Source organism: Macaca thibetana, chromosome 10, assembly GCF_024542745.1.
Source record: "Macaca thibetana thibetana isolate TM-01 chromosome 10, ASM2454274v1, whole genome shotgun sequence".
NCBI lineage: Eukaryota > Metazoa > Chordata > Mammalia > Primates > Cercopithecidae > Macaca > Macaca thibetana.
Window position 1 is genome coordinate 37488799 of NC_065587.1, and position 20252 is coordinate 37509050.

Consider the following 20252-nt stretch of genomic DNA (forward strand, 5'->3'; position numbering starts at 1 on the left):
TCACTGAGCCAGTTTCATCCTGACAACACCCTGAGGCTGAAATCACTGTCCCTCTTTAAAGACAAGTAAACCCACAAAAGAAAGCTGGACAGAGCAGGCAGGTGGCACACAGGTGGGTGCAAGGCCCTGAGTCCCTCCACAAAGATACAGTGGGTTCCCCTCCAGACCGCAGACAGGCTCCCAGGCTCCAGAGGCAGGCCCTGAGCATCTCAGTGGCGCCGGCTCGCAGGTTCTGAAGTCAGGGACACCCGGGGACAGAAAAAGGCGTGGGCACAAGCCAGGCTCAAGGTCACTTTGCTACTGCAGGAAGTGCAGGACTCTGCCCGGGCTTCAATCACAAGCAGGTGCCTTCTCCACTCAGACCCTCAGTCCCTTCTGTCAATGAAGGAGGCCAGGTGGAACGCCGGCCCTTCCGGGAAGCGGTGGGGCTCCTCGAGGGGCCACCCTGCGCCTGCTGAAGCACCGCCCAGACACACCTCCGGACAGGAAAGTGTGCTGGGCCTCGCCCACGCCGCCCTGGGTCCGGAGCCTTAAAATGCGCGTTCGATGAAGGCTGACCGTGAAAGCCGCCGTACAGCAAAGGGAACAGAAGACCGGAGCCCCGCGGCCGCAGCTCCCAAGACGGGGACTCGAACCGGCGGGAAGGCGCGCAGCTCCCGACTCCCTGCGGCCGCTCCCGACGGTCTCTAGGACCCAGGGGAGCGCCCCGAGCGCGGCACATCGCTGACCAATAGGCGAGCGCGACGGAGACATATTTGCATGTGGGCACGCCGCGGCCAATGGGGGGCGGGCGCGCGGGCGCGCGGGCAGGGGGCGGGGCGCTTCGCGGCAGCGGGCGCAGTCTGAGGATGGCCGCGGCCGCGGCCGGTGGAGCCCCGGGCGCAGCCCCCGGCTCCGCCGGGCCCCCGCCTCCCGCTGCGCCGACTTCGGCCGCTCGGGCCCCGCCGCAGGCGCTGCGGAGGCGCGGGGACTCGCGGCGCCGCCAGGCCGCGCTCTTCTTCCTCAACAACATCTCCCTGGACGGGCGGCCCCCGAGCCTGGGCCCGGGCGGAGAGAAGCCCCCACCGCCGCCCGCCGAGGCCCGCGAACCGCCAGCGCCGCCGCCGCCGGAGCCCCCCGCCGGCCTGCCCGGGCTGCCCGCCAGGACCCCCGCGCCCCAGGGCCTGCTCAGCCCCACGCAGGCGCCCACAGGCCTCGGCCTGGACGGGCAGCGCCAGAGGTGAGTGGGGGCCCAGCCAGGTCAGCCCAGGACGCTGGGTAGAGGGACCGGGACGGGGACGGGGGCGGGGTCAGCCCAGGACCAGGGGTCAGGATTACTTGGGGCCTCATCAGCCCAGGACAAGGGGGTCAGGTGACCTGGGGCCTTGTCCACCCTGGACACAGGGGTCAACGTCACCTGGGGCCTCATCAACCCAGGACACAAGGGTCAGGGTCAACCAGGGGCCTCATCAGGCCAGGACAAAGGGGTTGGGTTCACCTGGGGCCTTGTCTGCCCTGGACACAGAGGTTCAGGTGACCTGAGCCCGCATCAGGCCAGGACACAGGCGTCAAGCCACCTGGTGCCTCATCAACCCAGGCCACAGGGTCAACCTGGGGCCTCATCAGGCCAGGACAAGGGGGTCAGGTGACCTAGGGCCTTGTCAGCCCTGGACAGAGGTTCAGGTGACCTGAGCCCCTGTCAACCCAGGACACGGGTCAGGGTCAGCCTGGGGCCTCAGGCCAGGACAAAGGGTCAGGTGACCTGGGCCCTCATCAGCCCAGGACACAGGGGTTGGGTTCACCTGGGGCCTTTTCAGTCCTGGATACAGAACTGGGGGTTCCTGGGCTCGATGAGGGTTTCCTCAGGCCCTGTCAGCCCCCACACACGTAGGGTTCATCGTCCCCTGAATTCTCTCAGCCCCTGGATATGGGGTCTGGGGCTCCATGTTGTCAGCTCTCTGAAATGGGTTTTAGGGTTCACTCAGCCCTTATTACCCCTGAGACCCTCAGCCCTGTGGGCTCTGGACATGCTCCCACCCCCATCCACTGGCACTAGTGCCCGGGACACAGGGACACATGGAAAGCCCTGTGCATCTCCTTGAATTCTCTGAACCGGGCCACACCCTCCGTGCCCACCTCCTCAGATGCAGCAAGTGGGCCGGGGTCCTCCTGGCACTGTCACTGACACCTGTTCCTAGAGTCCCCTCAGACCTCCCGTCCCACAGCCACTGGTCTCTGGCACCCTCTACCTGTCATTTCCCTGCTGATCCCCGCTCTACCCCCCGTCACTCTCAGCTCGGTACCCTTGGGCCTGTCACACCTTGGGTTTGCCATTGCTCCGCCTGCCTTAATTCCATTTCTGGGAACTACCTCAGCCCATCCCAGGGCAACCCCAACCATGAGCCCTGCCTGTCCAGCGTGTGCCCCCTGCCCAGATGGCCCCTCGCTGCCCGACACCCTGTGTCCTTCTCGCAGAGACCACAGGCCCTGGGTAACCCTGCCTCCTGCGCCCCGGGGCTGTCCCACCCCACCCCGCAGCCCTCACCTCCGGGAGTGACTGTAGGCTCTCGGCCTAGGACTGGCTGCTTGTTGCGGTTCCTTTTCAAAGGAAGCCACTGTCCACAGGTCCAAGTGCCTGCTGGGCCGCTGTTCCCAGAGGCAGCCCCTGCAGGTGTGCACTGAAGGGGGCTGACACAGAGCTCTTGGGTCAAGGCTGGCATGGCCTCCTTGGTTACCTAGAGGTCATCAGAGTCGCCCCACACCCCTGGCCTTCAGGCAGGTTGAGGCATTGGGTTCCTCAAAGGTCTTTGGTTGGGGAAGTTTGGGCCCAGAACACAGCACTCTGTCCTCAAAGACAATGATGTCACATGCAGGTTGCATCACACGCAGGTCGCAGAGCACTCCATCCTTGGAAGTGTTCCTGGCCGCAGCCAGGCTGAGCGCGCCTGCAGACCCAGACCTGTCCACAAGATGTCCCCCCACGGACATGCCTGGCCACTGCTCCAGGGAGGGTCAGAGGGTGATTGGAGCAGAGGGATGATTTGCCCAAATGTGGCAGCCAGGCCCCATGCACTTGGCATGGCCAGCTCCTTCGGGAAAGCGGGAGAGATGGAACTAGGTGGTGACTCTCCAGGGCGGGGGGGCAAGGCCCCAAGGTGTGGGCTCCATGGGAAGTGGGCTCACCCCCGCGGGCCGAGCTCCGCAGGTGTGCTGGGCTTTTCCCTAACCCTGGGCCCTGCTGTTTGACATGGAAGCGGCTTTCTCCCTCAGTCCTGCATGTGAGTGTCCAGAACCGGATGGTGACGCCAGGCGGACCGGGTGCTGTCGTAGGCCCTCCTTCCACCGAGTTCATGTACCTCTGTGTGCACCAGGCCTGGCATGGAGTGGAGCCCACTCCAGTGGAGGGAGGCAGGGCAGGGCGATGCTGCGGGGAAGTGCCCGTAACTGAGAAGGCACCCCCTGCAGGGCCAGAGCCTCAGTGGTGACAGTCCTGAGTGCAGCATGCTGCCCGTGTGCAGCACGTCCCTGCCCTGTGGGATCCTAGAGGGTGCGCTGTGGCTGGCATCCCTGGCACAGGATGGGACGCGGCATGGGCTGGGTGCCTGGGGTCCTCCTGCCGTACCCACCATGGGCCCGAGCACCCCCACCCTTTGCCTCACCCAGGGCTGTCTCCTCCCTTCCCTCCTCCTCGGCCCCCACGTCCCTGTTCAGGTCTTTCCTGAACCCCACTCTGTTCCTGGTGGGGAGGCATCCCTCCTGGGGCTCTGCTGCCAAGTTCGTGGTGCTGACCTTGGGTCCGAGGGCCGTGGCCCCTCCCCTGATAGGCAGCCCCCAGTGTGAGGACATCCATTTCTCCCTGTGTTCCCTGGGCCTGGCTGCTGGGCGAGGGAAGTGTGGCTGCCCCAGCAAAAGGGGCTGCTAGCTCCTGGCTCAAGAGTTCTAGGATGAGTTGGTTTCAGGAAATGGAGAGAATTCTGAAAGTCCTGAAGGTAGCCCTGATGTTGGTCTCGTGCGTGTGGTGGTTTGACCCGGGCTCTGGGAAAAGACTTGGCTTGGAATCCCAGCTGCACTGTTCAGTACCTCTGTGACCTTGAACAGGTGACACTGCTCTCCGAGCCTCAATCTCCTCTGAGAATCAGGTTCACACTAAGCACGGCCTTCCTGAGGTCAGAGGTCAGATGCGTGCCCAGGGCTCGGTGAAGTATGTGGCAGGAGTCAGTGTGAGGTGAGCAGAGCCTCTTTTTTTTTGAAACAGGGTCTCTCTGTCTCCCAAGCAGGAGTGCAGTGGCACAATCACAGCTCACTGCAGCTTCTACCTCCTGGGCTCGAGTTATCCTCCTGCCTCAGCCTCCAAGTAGCTGGAACTATAGGTGCACACCGCCACACCCTGCTAAGTTTTTATTTTAGCAGAGATGGGGTGTCACTATATTGTCTAGGCTGGTCTTAAACTCTGGCTCAAGTGATCCGTCTTAGCCTCCCAAGTGCTGGGATTTCAGGTGGGAGCCACCACACCCAGCCAAATGGAGCCTCCTGTTACAACAAGGCTGCTCAGGGAACAGTCACATCTCAGTCCCTAATAGTTATTCTTTCCCAGGGAGGCTCAGCCTGGTGTGGCACTTTGTGTTGAGCCAGTGAGTGAATCGTTAGAATCCTTGTTTTCCTCACAGAACTTCCAACCAGGTTTATTTTCACTTTTAACATTGCCATTGCCTAATGTCCAAAAGCAAGCAGGATCTCTGGGCCTCCCCAGCTGAGTTTGAGCAGGTGCCAGGGTGCTCCACCTGCAGCCTCCTCCCCACTGACCCCTGCCCCAAACCCGGTGGCTCACAGCACCAGCGTGGCCTCTCCCAGCTCTGGAGGCCAGAAGCCCAACCTCAAGGTGTGGACAGGCCCACGCTCCCTCTGCAGGCTCCAGGGAGGATCCTTCCTGCCTCTTCCTACTTCTGGTGGCTCCAGGCGCTCCTGGGCTTGTGGCTCCGTTTTCTGCCTCCGCCTCCGCCTCCGCGCCTCACTGTTCCTGTGTGTCCGTGTCTCTCCGTGGTGATTTCCTCACAGGGACACCAGTCGTTGGATTAGGACTTACCCCGTGACATCTTAACTTGATGACATCGGCTAAGACCCTCTTTCCATCCGAGGTCCCATTCACAGATACTGGGGTTCGGACTTCACCCTCTCTTGGGGGCGATACAGTTTAACCCACAACAGCCCTTGGTGAGTGTCACAGCGTTAATGAGGTGGGAGTGGCATCCCCTCAAGCAAACAAGTTTCCCCGAATTGCAGACAGATGTGGCCCAGCAAAGAGCCAGCATGCAGCCATCAGCAAGCAGAGCCCCCAGTTCTGGAGGGTGTGTGCCGAGATGCATCTGGGGAAAGGCCTGGGCCTGGGGCTGGGCTGCAGCTGTGGGACAGGCTGCTGTCTGGGCCAGGAGCCACTCAGCATTGCCAAGCTGCTATCCAAGTTAAACCAATTTCAGCCTGGCATCTGGCGCCTTGTTTACAAGCCTGATTTGGGGGTTTCTTGCTCTCCAGCTGGCAAGCAGCTGACAGTGGTCAGCTGAGGCCAGAGCCTGGGGGCCCATCTCCCATTGCAGCCCAGAGGCCACGCGACACCTCCCACTCCGCCCAGCCCCAGACCCCATATGGATGCTTTCGCTGGGTGAGGCAGCAGGGAGTGCTGGACTTGGGGGCTTTTGCTTCACCTGGGACTTAATGAGACAGGGCACCCGAGACCAGCCACGCATTCAACAGCTGTGCCCCAGGGTCCATGGCATGCCAGGTGCCCAGGCCAGGGGATGGGGCTGGGGGTGGTCAGACAAGACCATTGCCCACACTTGGAGCTGGGAGCAGCCGAACAAAACCACTGCCCGCACCTTCCCGGCGAGGGAGGGTTCCAGTCTCCCCAGTGCTGGAGCGGGCACGCCATGGGACAGAAGCGCAGTCATTCGGCAGAGGCTCCCAGCTATCCTCACGTTGTCAGACCTACTGTCAAGGTCATTTCAACGGCCCCTTCGCCCAGCCGGGCCTCCTGAGTTCCCTCTGAGCCTCACAGCGGCTCCTACACACAGCTTTGGGTTTCTAATGGGGATGGGGTCTTCAGGCCTCAGCCCCTTCTGGGCATTTCTTCCGTTACAAAGGAAAGGAAATGTACCGAACACTAGAAACAGTGTTTAATAAATAGCCGATTTCTCTTCCTGTCTGTGAGCGTGACTTTGGGTGGAGGCGTTGGTGGCCCGCCGTTTAGCGCTGAGAGTGAGGTGTGTCCACAGATCTGGAGGGCAGCCTTCCTGCCGCCCCAACCCCCAACCCCTTCTTCCCAAAAGTCAGATGGAGGCAGCTTCGAGCACGTCGCTGCCGTGTGGGGGGAACCACGAGTCGGCGCTGCCGGTCTAACTCTGCCATGGCTGGGCAGGAGCGGGGCCTCCTGGGACTCAGCAGAACTCGCATTTGCCCCAGTGTGTGGGGCGTGGGGTGTGGGGTGTGGGCCTTGCTGAGGGCCTCGTTCTTTCTGCTTTGCTCGCTTGTTCCTGGCATGTTTTGGATGGAGGGGTCCGGTGCATGCAGGATGAGTGAAGCACATGGAGCATGTGCCTGGGCACACCCCCTGTAGCCACTCCCCTGCTGAGACACAGGCCAGCCGCCACTCCCTGGTGCCCCTCCTCAGCCCCTCCCCCACACTGAGACAGTGACCTGTGTCACTATGTGACGAGCCTCTCAACCCGCGTGGCGTCTGTGTGCACGTGCAGCCATGCTGTGCATGCCGTCCCCTGATCGTGCGTGTCCTGCCTCCTGCTTACTGGCATGTGTGCTGCTCCCAGCCAGGTGTGAGGTAGTGCATCTGTACATGCATGATCCTCTCCGTGTCTGCCAGACACACGGACACCTCTCTGTGGAGCCCGGGGCGAGCAGGGGTCCATCTCATGGGTTCCCAGCCCATCCTCCAGAGGGGCCAAGCAATGGATGCTGGCCTGGGTCCCCTCTGCACATGCCAGTGCCCGTCACGTTAGCAGCAGCACCCTGCTGTGGTGACACATGCAGTTGTGACAGCCTGGTTCTGGAAGGGAAGCACCTCCCTCGTTCTCCCTCAGCGCCAGCGCCCGTGGAGGCAGAGGGGAAGGGAAGGCCAAAGCGGCGTCCTCCCCACTTGGCCGCCCTGCCCTGCACCCATGGGCAGGCACCTCCTTCAGCACTGTCAGAGTCTTCTGGACTCAAACCAAAAAACGTGACCTGCAACAGGGCCAGGTTCAGAAAATGAACCCCTGAGAAACAGTGGAGAGCAGCCGCCATTCCATCTGACACAGTGGGAGCGGCGCCGCCGGGTACAGACCCCCGCCATCCACATGGGCTCAGGTCCCCACTCTGTTTCTTACCAGCCATGTCATCTCGGGCAAGTTGCTAAACACCTCCGTGCCTCAGTTTACCCACCCGTGAAATGAGGGTCAGAATGCTGCCTCCCTCTTAGAACTGTGCAGATCTAGTTTACTAATAAAATGCTTACAAAGAAGAAAGGAGAAGGAAATCACAGAGAAAAATCTGCAGAAGAACCCGCTGGGAACAGATTTTAAAGCGTGGTAGAAAGAAACCCATCGTTCCTGCAGCGACCAGAAAATCATGGAGGAGCTGGGCCAGCCCCCCCCGCAGCTCCTCTGCATCCTGGGCCGGAGCTGGGCCAGCCCCCCCCGCAGCTCCTCTGCATCCTGGGCCGGAGCTGGGCCAGCCCCCCCACAGCTCCTCTGCATCCTGGGCCAGAGGCTCCAATGGTACTGCCAGGCAGGCTGCCACGGGGCCCCCGGCTTCTGCTGGGGCCCTCACGGGCCTCCAAATGAGGTCCCAGGCATCCCCTGGTAATTACCCGTGGGAAGGAGCTTCCAGAAAGACACACAGGCCGGTCCTCAGGGCCTCCAGGCCCAGCCTTGTAGGGCAGGACACACAAACACCTATCTGGGGACAGTCCCCAAATCTCCTCCTTCACCGGCTTCTTTCCCCAGTACGGGCCCTGCCCATCCAGCCTCCGCTGGGCTCTTCTTGGGGCAGCCTGCCCACCCTCACCCATCACAGGCCAGCACTCACTCACCTGGGCTTCTCGGGACAGCCAGCATCTGCCACACACACCCCCTCAGCATACAACTGGGTGCTGTGCCTCTCCGCTGCCCTCAGAGCCTGCTGCCTGCCCTAGCTCCTCCTTCCCCACCCACCCTACTCTCCAGGCCAGCCCACTGCATCCCCAGCCCCTCCTGGTCCCATCGCCCAAGTGCTCTCTTCTGGCCAGCTGCTCACCTACCTGCAGCCATCCGGCTGGTCCCCTGCCCCTACCTCCAGCTGGGTCTGGGCGGGTGCACAGCTGTGTCTGGTGATGGGGCCAGTGTGAGGCATCAGGCGTTTTACTGGATTTTCTGTTTTCAATCCTAGCTTGTTTTCAACAAGCTCTTGTTGCCTTTGCCTTTTAAAAGATTTTAATTACATCTTAAGTTCCTGACTTCAAACTGTACTTGGTACCCCCTAAAACCACGTTCTTTTTCACTTTCAGTACAGTATCCAACAAATTACAGGAGCTGTTTCCCACTTTGTTATAAATACGGTGGCTCACGCCTGTCATCCTGGTACTGGGAGGCCGAGGCCTGTGGATCATTTGAGGCTCGAGACCAGCCTGGCCAACACGTTGAAACCCTGTCTCTACTTAAAATACAAAAATTAGCCAGGAGTGGTGGCAGGCACCTGTAATCCCAGTTATTTGGGAAGCTGAGGAGGGAGGACCACTTGAACCTGGCAGGTGGAGGTTGTAGTGAGCCAAGATCAAGCCCCTGCACTCCAGCTTGGATGACAGAGTAAGACTCGGTCTCAAAAAAAAAGATAGGCTTTGTGTGAGATGACTTTGCCCAGCTGCAGGCAAGTGCAAGCGTTCTGAGGCTGTTGAGTTTGGGCTGAGCTGTGATGCCCGTAGGTAGGTGTATTAAGTTAACTTGCGACTCTGTATTTTCTGCATAGGGTAGTTTTATCAAGACCTGACCCCGGCTGGGCACGGTGGCTCACACCTGTTATCCCAGCACTTTAAGAGGCCAAGGCGGGAAGATCACTTGAGGTCAGGAGTTTAAGACCAGCCTGGCCAACATGGTGAAACCCCATCTCTACCAAAAATACAAAAATTAGCTGGGCGTGGTGACAGGCACCTGTACTCTCAGCTACTTGGGAGGCTGAGGCAGGAGAATCGCTTGAACCTGGGAGGTGGAGGTTGCAGTGAGCTGAGATCGCACCACTGCACTCCAGCCTGGGCAACAAAGCGAGACTCTGTTGTTAAAAAAAAAAAAAAGGACCCGACCCCATAATCAGTCCAGCATTTGTTTTTAAAAAAAAAAAAAGGGCCGGGCGCGGCTCACGCCTGTAATCCCAACACTTTGGGAGGCTGAGGCGGATGGATCACGAGGTCAGGAGATTAAGACCATCCTGGCTAACATGGTGAAACCCTGTCTCTACTAAAAATACAAAACAATTAGCTGGGCGTGGTGGTGGGAGCCTGTAGTCCCAGCTACTCGGGAGGCTGAGGCAGGAGAATCGCTTGAACCTGGGAGGCGGAGGTTGCAGTGAGCCAAGATGGCACCCACTGCACTCCAGCCTGAGCAACAGAATGAGACTCCATCTCAAAAAATAAATAAATAAAATAAAACATGGTGGTTCACGCCTGTAATCCCAGCCCTTTGGGAGGCCGAGGCTGGCGGATCATTTGAGGTAGGGAGTTCAAGACCAGCCTGGCCAACATGGTGAAACCCCATCTCTACTAAAAAATACAAAAAACTTAGTCGGGCGTGGTGGCAGGCACCTGTAATCCCAGCTACTCGGGAGGCTGAAGAGAAAGGATTGCTTGAACCCAGGAGGCGGAGCTTGCAGTGAGCCGAGATGGCGCCCCTGCACTCCAGCCTGGGCGACAGAGCGAGACTCCATCTCAAAAAAAAAGAAAAAAAATGACAGCATCAGTGTTGGCGTCAAGGTGACAGCCTTGGTACCAACCAGGACTACACTGGCTGTGTGACTTGAGCAAGGGCAGGCCTCTCTGTGCCACTTGTCGAGTGGGTGTGGCTGTCACTGCCCCTACTGTGCGCCGTCGAGTGTTGGTGAGGTGGTGACTGTGGCACTCTCGCTGGCACAGGCAGCACCCACTTTGGGACTGTGGCTGTGCCCAACCCGGCGCCTTGGGACAAACACTGGCTCTCGGTGGGAGGCTCCTGGCGAGGGCATGGTGTGGGGACCTGGACTCCAGGCCGGCTCCACCAGAGAGGGGGCCTGAGCGCACCAGGCCTTGTGTGTAAGCCGGGGTCCTGCTGGGGGAAGGCCCGTGGGACCCTGAGGATCGCACTGGCCTGGCACCTGGAGGGTTCCCAGAAGTGACCCCCAGCAGTACACCTGCCCTTGCCCAGGAGTCCAGATTGGCTCACACTTAATAAAAAGGCTACTGTTGACACGCTGAGAACGCCCCATGCCAAGCCGGGGGTCCAAGTTGCTCCATTTAATAAACCACACAGCACCCCACAGAGGGCCCCATCACCACCGCCATCACCACTGTCATCATCACCACCATCACCGCCATCACTGCTGCCATCACCACCATCATCACCATCACCACCACCACCGCCATCACCACCACCGCCATCACTACTGTCATCATCACCACCATCACCGCCATCACTGCCGCCATCACCACCATCATCACCATCACCACCACCACCACTGTCATCACCGCCACCACCACCACCACCGCCATCACCACTGTTGTCATCACCACTGTCATCACCACCGTCACCGCCATCACTGCCGCCATCACCACCGTCACCACCACCACCACTGTCACCACCACCACCATCACCACTGTCATCACCACCGTCACCGCCATCACTGCCACTATCACCACCATCATCACCATCACCACTGCCACTGTCACCACCACTGTCACCACCACCACCAACCGCTCCCCTCTGGGGGCCAACAGCCCTGCAGGGCAGGCAGGCTCCTCAGATGTGCCATACCACGTCGCCCCATCATTGTCATTGCAATTGGAGTGGTTTTCCAATACTGCAACACTGCATCAACTGGCATTGGACCTTATCTCCTAAGCTATGTTTTTGGAATGCCTTGGTGCCCAGGCACACACGTTCATGGCTCCCAGTATAAGGGAGAGAACAAAGCTTTGGAGTCGCTGACAGACCCGGGTTCAAGACAGCTCTGCGCTTGGAGTTGCGTGGCCCTGAGAGTTACTGAACCACGTCATGTCTCCACATCAGGATGGCCTCACTTGGTCCTGAGGGTCGAGGGTCTGAGGAGCAGTGGGTATTGTGTCCTGAGGGGGTCTTCAGGGAAGTGTGTTGTACAGTCATTCAGCCAACAAATATCCGCCTGCACGTTTCACTTATGGGAAACACCTGGGAGACTCCTGAAGTCCAGGCAGGAGGGCAGGCACTGAGGACAGCAGTGAACGGGGACAGACCCTGCCCATCCATGGGGCCGGCACTCTGGAAGGGGAGGCAGACGGCAGGTGGGTGGTGAGGCGGGGACACCTCCTTGCTGCAGTGACCAGTGCCGTGAGCAGGTCACAGAGTGGCGCGGTCCGGGCCGCCTCCCTCGGGGCCGCCTCCCTCGGGGCCGCCTGTGAGCCAAAAAGTTCAGAAAGAGTGGCCACCGGAAGAGCAGGAACACAATGTTCCCGACCGAGGAGGAGCCCCCATGACGGCGCTGAGGTGGGAGGGTGTGGCTGATGCAGGGAGCTGTGAGCCACGGGAAGGTGGCCTGAAAGCAAGGGCTCCCCAGTGCCCACCCCGCCTGCCTGCGCCATGGTGCCTCGATGCTAAGTTGTGCTTCAGGGAGGGGCAGGTAGCGCCAGCCTCAGGCAGCGCTGGGTGGGATGGGCCTGTCAGAGCTGGCGGTGCCCCCAGCAGGGTGTTGCTTGGGGCCGAGCGACCCTTGGTGGGCAGCGCAGGTTGGCGTGCTGTGCTGTGCTGCGCTGTGCCTGAGGAACCTGTCCCCAGGGCCGCTGGTCCCCAGAGAAGAGCTCAGTGCCTCTGAAACAGGAACCTCTAGAGGCATGCGGTGCCCCTCCTCCCTGTCAGTCTGCACAGGCTCTGGAAGCCCCTCGGCCTGTGGGTGTGCAGCTGGGCTGGAGAGTGGCCCTTCCCTGCACGGCGGGCGGCACTCGGTTTCTGGCCACAAAGGCGGTGCCTGGGCTGGTGGCCCCATGCCTGTTTTGAGGCCCCATTGTCATCTTGCAGGAAGCGAGTCACGTCCCAGCGCTGCTCCCTGGAGTTTCTGGAAGATGCCGTGGGATGTGCTCCAGCACAGAGGTACACGCCCCCGACCGCCCCGAGCTCTGTAACTCCGCTCGGGCTGCCACTGACCCCTGCGGGGCCAGAGGGTCCTGGGAGGAAAAGAGTGACCTGTGTCCTTTGCCTTGCAGAACCAAACACACATCTGGATCACCAAGACACAAAGGCCTGAAGAAGACCCACTTCATCAAGAACATGAGGCAGTACGACACCAGGAACAGCAGGTATAAGGCCGAGCCAGGAGCCGGGCCAGGGCTGTGGTCTCCAGAGGCCCACGGGGTCCTGCCCGTGTCAGCCAAGCAATCTTCCCTCCGCTCCCAAGACTCCCGCCCGCTCCACAGCCCACACCTCTAGAGGTGGACCCTCCTCCCCACCACACTCTTTGCTCCACATCAGCCAAGCACCCACGGGTCCCTGGTGTCACCACAGCGAGGTCATCCTCTCTGGGCTCCCACACGAAGGGCCACGTGTGGACGTCGGCGTCCAGCAACAGTGCTGACATGAAGGAAAGTTGGAGACACAGAAACGGGCGTGGCTGTGAGATGTGTGGGGAGGAGGGCTGGGCTTTGCTGGGGGCACGGAGGAGAGGCTGCCCAAAGCTGGCGGAGGGCCGCAGCCATGCCCAGGTGCACCCTGAGAGACTGTGTCAGGGTGTCTAGGGGGCGTTCCTGTGGACCCGTACTCCCCTCACTGCATGTCCTGAGGTGTCCTGAGGTCCAGAGCGCTCCCTTCCTTCTGGAGTTCCCCCTGCCGGGCATCCTCCTTATGGTGACTATGGGTCTGAACGGACCCTTCCTCCCGGTCAGTCCTATACAGCTTCCAGCAGACGTGAGTGCCAGCCCTGGCTCCCGTCATCCAAGCCAAAGAGGGGGAGAAGTTCTCCCGCTGTTGTCCCCTTGGTGAGACCCTGGGCCCAGGCAGGGCAGAGCCAGTGTCTAAGGAAGGAGAAACAGTGGCTTCTGCCTGTGCTCCCTGGCCCGGAGCCTGACTGCTCGAGCGCCTTGGAAGGGAGCCTCCAGGCCAGCCTCTCTATGGACCTGGATCAGGCCCTCTCTGGTGGCGTGGAGCCCCGCACCACCGAGGACTTCTGAGGTCTGGCTTGAGGCAGCCCTTGGCCTCGCCATCCTGTCCCCTCTGGCCGCCTCTCATCTCTGAATGAGCCAAGATCCTGAGGTGAGGCCGCCAGCCCCACCCGCACTGGGTCAGGGAGGAGCCTTCAGGATGTCACTGCTGGGCCTGCCCACATGCAGCCGCGTCCCAGGGAGGGGCACCCTGGTAGCTCCTGTAGGGAATCCACTCTGAGAGCTTGGGGGGCCAGGCTTAGTGGCTCTGGCCACCCGGCCTCCTGGGCCCAAGTCCCCTTGGGCAGCATGGGCAGTCTCCCGGCACCTGAATTTAGGCAGAAGGAATTTTCCATGGAAATGTCTGTAGCTCTGGAAGCAGCAGCACCTTGACCCCTGCCCCCCAGCCCCTGTCTCCGCTGACTGTCGCCCTGCAGGATTGTGCTCATCTGTGCCAAGCGGTCCCTGTGTGCGGCCTTCTCGGTCCTGCCCTATGGGGAAGGCCTGCGGATCAGGTGAGTACTCAGCCCTTGCCTCGCATGCGGTATGCGTCTGGGCAGAAGGCAAGGCCTGGTCCCCACCAGGCCCAGGAGGCATCAGAGGGCACTGCGCCCCGAGGTGAGGCTGCGTCCCCATCAGGCTGCCCCTGGGCTCATGTGAGGCTCAGCACGTCAACCTCCACCAAAGCTCCTCAGGAACCCGGGGCCGTTTCAGGTCCTCATTCTCCAGAGGGGCCGGTTTCTGGTCACGCTGTCGATGTACAGGTGGCCGGGCTATCCCACCTCCTGTGGACAGAGCCACATGGCCCTGTGACCATCCAGGCAGTTGTATCCGTGTGTAATTCAGAGAAGGAGGAAACAGCTGTGGGGTGGGGATTATGTGTGGCCCTGGCTTAAAAACCGTGGTGGAGAAACCTGACCAGGCATGGGCACATGCCCCTGGAGGGCTAGTGAAGGTGGGCGCTGCCCCGGGGGCTCTACCAGCCGGTGTCTGTACTGGGGAAGCAGGGCTCAAAGACCCCCATTCCGTGAACGCACTCCTGACGTGCACCTTCCTGGTCACACCAGGGCCGCCTTTCTTTCCCGAGGGGTTGTGCTGACATTGTTCCCGAGCGCGCCTCGGGCCAGCAGACAGGTGGGCTGGGCGGCCGGAGCCTGAGTTCAGCACAGGCCACAGCCCCTTGCCTCTCCCATGTTTGCAGTGACCTGAGGGTGGACAGCCAGAAGCAGAGGCACCCGTCCGGTGGTGTCTCTGTGTCTTCCGAGATGGTCTTTGAGCTGGAAGGTGTGGAGCTGGGAGCAGATGGGAAGGTAAGAGCCTCTTTGCAGGCAGACGTCCAGTGCCATCAGGGCCAGGCAGGCAGGTGGGAGCAGTCCCACACGTCAGTGCCCACGAGGCAGACGTGGAGCTGTGCTTCGCTCCACGTAAAACGCAAGGGTGGAGTGGATGTGGCCCGTGCAACCCTGAGAACACGGCCCAGAGCCCATCAGACTCCCCCGGCAGCCTGGCCGTGCCTGAGGTCTGCTCTCTGCACTACAGCCGGATGCTCCTGGACACCTCCCCGCTGCAGGGTGGGGCTCGCCAACCCTCCGGCCTGTGCTGGTGGTCAGTGGTCTTCAGAGGCAGGGAGAACGTTACAGGCTGCAGAACCCAGATAAAGCACAGTGGTGTTCTGGAATGTTCTCGCTATGTGAGGAGCAGCGTCCAGCTCAGGCGCAGCCTCAACGGCTTGATCTGAGTTGTTTTTTCCACGCAGGGCTCCCGGCGTGTGTCTCTGGGCTTCCTGCAGCGGGAGGCAGGCAGAGCTCACTTTGCCCTCTGGTCCCAGGAAGCAGAGCTGAGGCCAGATGTGTTTGCTTTTCTAGGTCGTGTCTTATGCGAAGTTCCTGTACCCCACCAACGCCCTGGTCACACACAAGACTGACAGCCATGGCCTGCTACCCACACCTCGGCCCAGTGTCCCCCGGACTCTGCCAGGGTCAAGACATAAACCTGCCCCCACCAAGTCAGCACCAGCCAGCACAGAACTAGGTAGCCCATGTGCCTTAACCACAGCCCGGAACAGGGTGGCCCGCGTGCCTTAACCACGGCCCAGGGACTGCAGCAGCACCAGCAAGCCCCTTTCCATCTGTAGCCCTTTGTGCACGATGGAGCCTGGGGAACAGGGTCAGGTGGCGGCCACTCAGGAGAGGAACAGCTCCACACCGAATCGCTGGCCCTGGGCTTGGCCTGAGCCGGGCAGTGGGGAGGAGCTGCATCCACAGATGACTCTAGGGAGGGCCCCTCCTCTCAGGACATCCTTTTCTTGCTCTAAGCCCTGGGCCCTTCGGGAGAGCGAGAACCATGGCCTGGAGCCCCTCCCCCGCTCGGCCTTGTCCCGCCATGGCACCGGCCTGCCAGACCTTGGGGCTAGATGGGTACTGCTCAAGACTCCTGGTGGGTCAGGGGCTGCCTCTCTTACAGGGGGCGACGTGGGGGACACCCTGGAGTACAACCCCAACCTCCTGGATGACCCGCAGTGGCCCTGCGGCAAGCACAAGCGTGTCCTCATCTTTGCTTCGTACATGGTGAGTGCCCGCTCCTGGGGCCTGGGCACAGGCCGCTGCACACCTGTCCTCGCTCAGGGCGTGCAGGGCAGACTGTGGGCAAAGCCGCCCCAGGGGCGTGACGTGCCCCCATCCCAGATTGCAGCACCACAGACGGTGGTGGTGTGCAGGGCAGGCCAGGGAGCAGTGCTGGCCACTCCAGCTGGGGTCGACCTTTGCCCTTCAGCCCTCAGCACCTGGCAGCCTGGCTCTCCCCATACCAAGCATGCATGGGCTCTGGGGTTCTCTCTTGAGCCATTTTGTTCTCCGAGATTCGGGGCCTCTCAAGCTGCACCTTATGCACGTTTGCAAACCCAGGATGGTGAGAAATCCATCGTGGTACCGGGCAGGTGGGACCCACGACTGTGGAAGGGGCCAGCCCAACCCTGTCCACTGTCTGTTGCAGACCACAGTGATAGAATACGTGAAGCCCTCAGACCTCAAAAAGGACATGAACGAGACCTTCAGGGAGAAGTTCCCACACGTCAAACTGACGCTGAGCAAAATCAGGAGGTGAGGACACCCTCTCAGACCATCTCATCGTCCTGGGAGGCCCTGCCAGCCTCTCCAGTTTCTGGTAGATTCTCTCTCCAGCTTGACAAGTCTAGCTGCTGCCCATCCTCAACCCCCTCCCACCTCTGACCAGGGCCCCAGCAGCAGCTCCCCTACCTCCACTGCCCGCCAAGCCAGGCCCCCCACGGCCCCATCACACTTCATCCCCCCACACACCACCGGGCCTCTCAGCCAAACCCTCGCAGCAGCCCAGGATCTTTGTAAAACTCGAGCAGGACAAGGCCTCTTTTGTGCCCAGCCGCTCCCAGTGTGTGCTATTTTACTGAGCAGGTTCCGTGGCCCTTCCCCTGGCCCACAAAGCACCCCGTCCAGGCATGCTGGGTGCTCACCAAGACCATCCACGTGCCCCTGCTCTCACATCTTGCCACACTGAGAACCCCTGTGACCAGAGGAAAGTGAGCTGAAGGCAGCGAAACTGCTGGGCTCACTTTGGACTCCTGGCCACGGCCCTGTACTGGGGGCCTGCCTTGCCTGGCCTGTGCCCCAGTGTTCCAGAGGGTGGCTCACCCCATACCCCGGCACCTCCCTTCAAGGCTCTTCCTAAAACTGCCCCTCATCAGAGGCCACTGCCCCCCACCAAAAGCAGGGCCTGTCCTCTGTGGCTCCACCCACCAGGCACAGGTGGGACCTGCTGTGGGCGCCCACCCAAGGGAGGGGGGAAGCCAAGACCCAGCCTGCCTGTCGCTGCCCTTGCACCCTGCCCTGGGCATTGTACGTGGTACAGTGGAAGTTACTGCCCTGAAGGATACAGTGGTGTTTCTTGCAGCCCAAAGCCACATTGCTCAAGCCTCCTTGGTGGTGGCAGGGGGCTGCCGCCTCAGCCCCAGCCAGAGCCCCAGGGACATGGCTTCTGTCTTAACCCACAGCTTAAAGCGGGAGATGCGGAGCCTGTCGGAGGAGTGCAGCCTGGAGCCTGTGACGGTGGCCATGGCCTACGTGTACTTTGAGAAGCTGGTCCTGCAGGGCAAGCTCAGCAAACAGAACCGCAAGCTGTGCGCCGGCGCCTGCGTGCTACTGGCCGCCAAGATCAGCAGTGACCTGCGCAAGAGCGGCGTGAAGCAGCTCATTGATGTGAGTGCTGGGTTCGGCAGGCACTGCAGGCAGGGTCATGACATCCAGCCAGGGCCACTGCTGAGATGGGGCTGGCTGGGCGGGAAACGTGGAAGAGGGAAGGCTCCCGTGTAACCCTTCTCTCTCCCCTGCAGAAGTTAGAAGAAAGGTTTCGATTCAACAGGCGTGACCTGATCGGGTTTGAGTTCACAGTGCTCGTGGCCTTGGAGCTGGCCCTGTATCTTCCCGAGAACCAAGTGTTACCTCATTACAGGCGCCTCACCCAGCAGTTCTAGCAGAGGCTCCACAGAAGGCTCAGGGCACCGAGGTGCACTTGCTGACCAGGGAAGTGTCTCACTGAAGCCCTGCGCTGCCTCCTGCCAGTGCCCCCAGCACCCGCCAGAGGAGGCACCTGGCCTCCGCTGGTACGGCTCTCCTTTTTGCCTCTGCTGTTTCCTTGGAAAGTGACGTCGCTTTCATCCCCAAATGGACTGTCCCTCCAAGGGGATTTCTGAGAATTCGCCTGGATTTTTACATAACTAATGTGGGGTTTTGTTATTGGTATTTTTTTCACGTGCCTCAGACCAGCCTGGCACCAGGATCTTTGGTTCACAGCGTGTAGCAGTGAGCCGGCTGCAGTCTGTCTCCCCACGCCTCGCCTTCTGTAAACCACCGCAGCCACCACAGCGTTGGGGTGGAGATCTGGGTTTCTAGACCTCACTGAACACACTGAAATGGCTGAGTTTAACTTATTTAGGCATTCATCTTGGAGATTTGGTTTTTCGGGTGTGGATTCCTCAGCAGCATCTCCCAACATCAACTGTGCCGCTGGCTCCCTGCCACCCAAAGCCGAGTTCCTCCAGAGCTTTCTCCGCCCACCTCACTGCATCCTAAATGGAGCTTTTGGTGTCCAGTTAAACTAGCAGGAGCAGTCTCCTGATTTATTTTGATCTCATTCTTGGACTCTTGGACCTCTGTTCTTCAAACATTGTGTCACTGTGAAATCCTGACGCCCTTGTGTCCTACAGACCGACTGGGTGCAACAGACAGCTGCCCATACCATGCCATGCTCTACCCTCTGCCTCTCACCAGGAGACACTCTGGGCCTCCAGGACAATCGCTGCTTGCCGGCTCTTATTTTTCTAAGCAATATTGTGATGGAGAAAAATAACATATTTATTGGGATTTGGTTTTTTGGGTCTTTTTTTAAGGGAACAAAAAATGGTTAAATGAGGTCTGCCAAAGTTGACCTGAAAACACACTTGACCCTCAGGCAGGAGGGCACTGACCACACCCCACACAACCTCAAAGGGTCAGTGCATCAGTCTTTTTCTTCTGAGGCAGGAAACAGGTGCTGTCTTAGCCACCTCGGCCAGGGCAGCCCACCATGCTAAAAGGACTCCAAGTGGTGGTCAATGTCCCTTCTGTGCAGGGCCCCATCTCTAGCTTTTCCACATCTGTCTGAAGTTCTTGCAACGAATTTTACATGGTCCAGCAATCCAGCTAGCTGCCTCATCAAAACACTGAATAACCAAGGACTGCTGAGTTTTTCTTCATGGGTCAGCTGGTCTCAAAACTGGCCACTGCCTCAGCCACCAAGCTTTCTCCTACCACTACTTTAAACCTCCCTGGCCCTGGAGAGACTCTGGGATGACTCTGCCTCTAGCCCATTACAATACATTCTATGCTATTTGTGCAGACTGGTGCTTCCGCAGAAAGGGGATGCCAATTCTGGTGATCACAGAACTCCACCAGCAACTCCACCTGACCCCAGCAGTGGTGCAGGACAGCTGCCAGCACCCACCTGGCCCTCCTTTTCCACAGCCACTCACTGGGGTTGAGACCCAGAGATGGCTGGTGTGTAGGAGAGACTGCAGGATAAGGACAAACCAAAGCCTTTGCCCTTATTTACTGTGGAGCATCCCCTTCCATCGAGCAGCCCTCAGGCCAAGGATGACCCCCTGGAACCCAACGTGCACCCAGAGGGGACTCGACTTCCAAGCTGCTCCCCCATGCTGGGTCCCAGGCAGCTTTCCTCTGAAAAGCAACCTCTCCTGCCACCCAGATCCCATCTCAAGAGCTCGCCCATGTTATGAGCATGTAAGGGACTGAATTCCTAGTAACTTCCAGTTTACAACCTGCCCTCCAGGGACACCCGTCTTCACGGTTCTTTCTACACATGAAAGCAAGAAGTGGCTGATAAGCACAGTAATTTAAGTTTGTGTATTTATGTAGTGAAAGTTATTAACCAAACCGGTCTATGTGAAGTGTGAAGCCTTCCCTTCAGTATGTCCATTGTCATGATGCCAAGAGCTGCCACTGTGTGGTATTCGAGGATTACTGCAACAAAGCCAGTAGTTAACCAAACGACACTCTCAGCGTGTCATCCCCTAGAACACACCCAGGTGTCGGGAGCTGGGGTGTTCAGCTGGGCTGTGACTCCACAAAAGCAGGCCTGGTGTTGCTTCCACGTCGGTAGCAGTTGTGGATGTCAATGTGCATAAGCGAGTCTCTGACCTCAGAACGTTTGAGTCATTTTATCTTAAGATGTTTCTAAATGGATAATGTATCCTTTAAACCTCGGTTTTGCAATACGTTTCACAGCTTGTCTCCTTTCAACTAACTGGGTACCGTACCCCACCCTTGTCACCCATTGACAGCAAAACCTCAACCCTGGGCCTACAGACACAGAACGAACCTGC

General features: G+C 59.8%; 2 protein-coding genes across 2 annotated transcripts in view; one reads left to right on the forward strand and one right to left on the reverse strand.

Moving 5' to 3' along the window:
• The window catches only part of OGFR (opioid growth factor receptor), a 431648-nt gene extending 423951 nt beyond the window's left edge, over window positions 1–7697 (reverse strand). Inside the window, exon 1 of the mRNA XM_050745084.1 lies at window positions 7694–7697. The gene's annotated coding sequence lies outside the window, so the exon portion shown is untranslated. The remainder of the gene's footprint in view (window positions 1–7693) is intronic.
• CABLES2 (Cdk5 and Abl enzyme substrate 2) lies at window positions 840–20144 on the forward strand. Its single transcript, XM_050745093.1, has 10 exons — window positions 840–1219; window positions 12228–12299; window positions 12413–12505; window positions 13780–13857; window positions 14544–14652; window positions 15208–15373; window positions 15806–15909; window positions 16334–16440; window positions 17367–17571; window positions 17706–20144. The coding sequence occupies exons 1-10, from the start codon at window positions 849–851 to the stop codon at window positions 17844–17846; spliced, it is 1446 nt and encodes a 481-aa protein (XP_050601050.1). The 5' UTR covers window positions 840–848; the 3' UTR covers window positions 17847–20144.
• The last annotated feature ends 108 nt before the right edge of the window (window positions 20145–20252 follow it).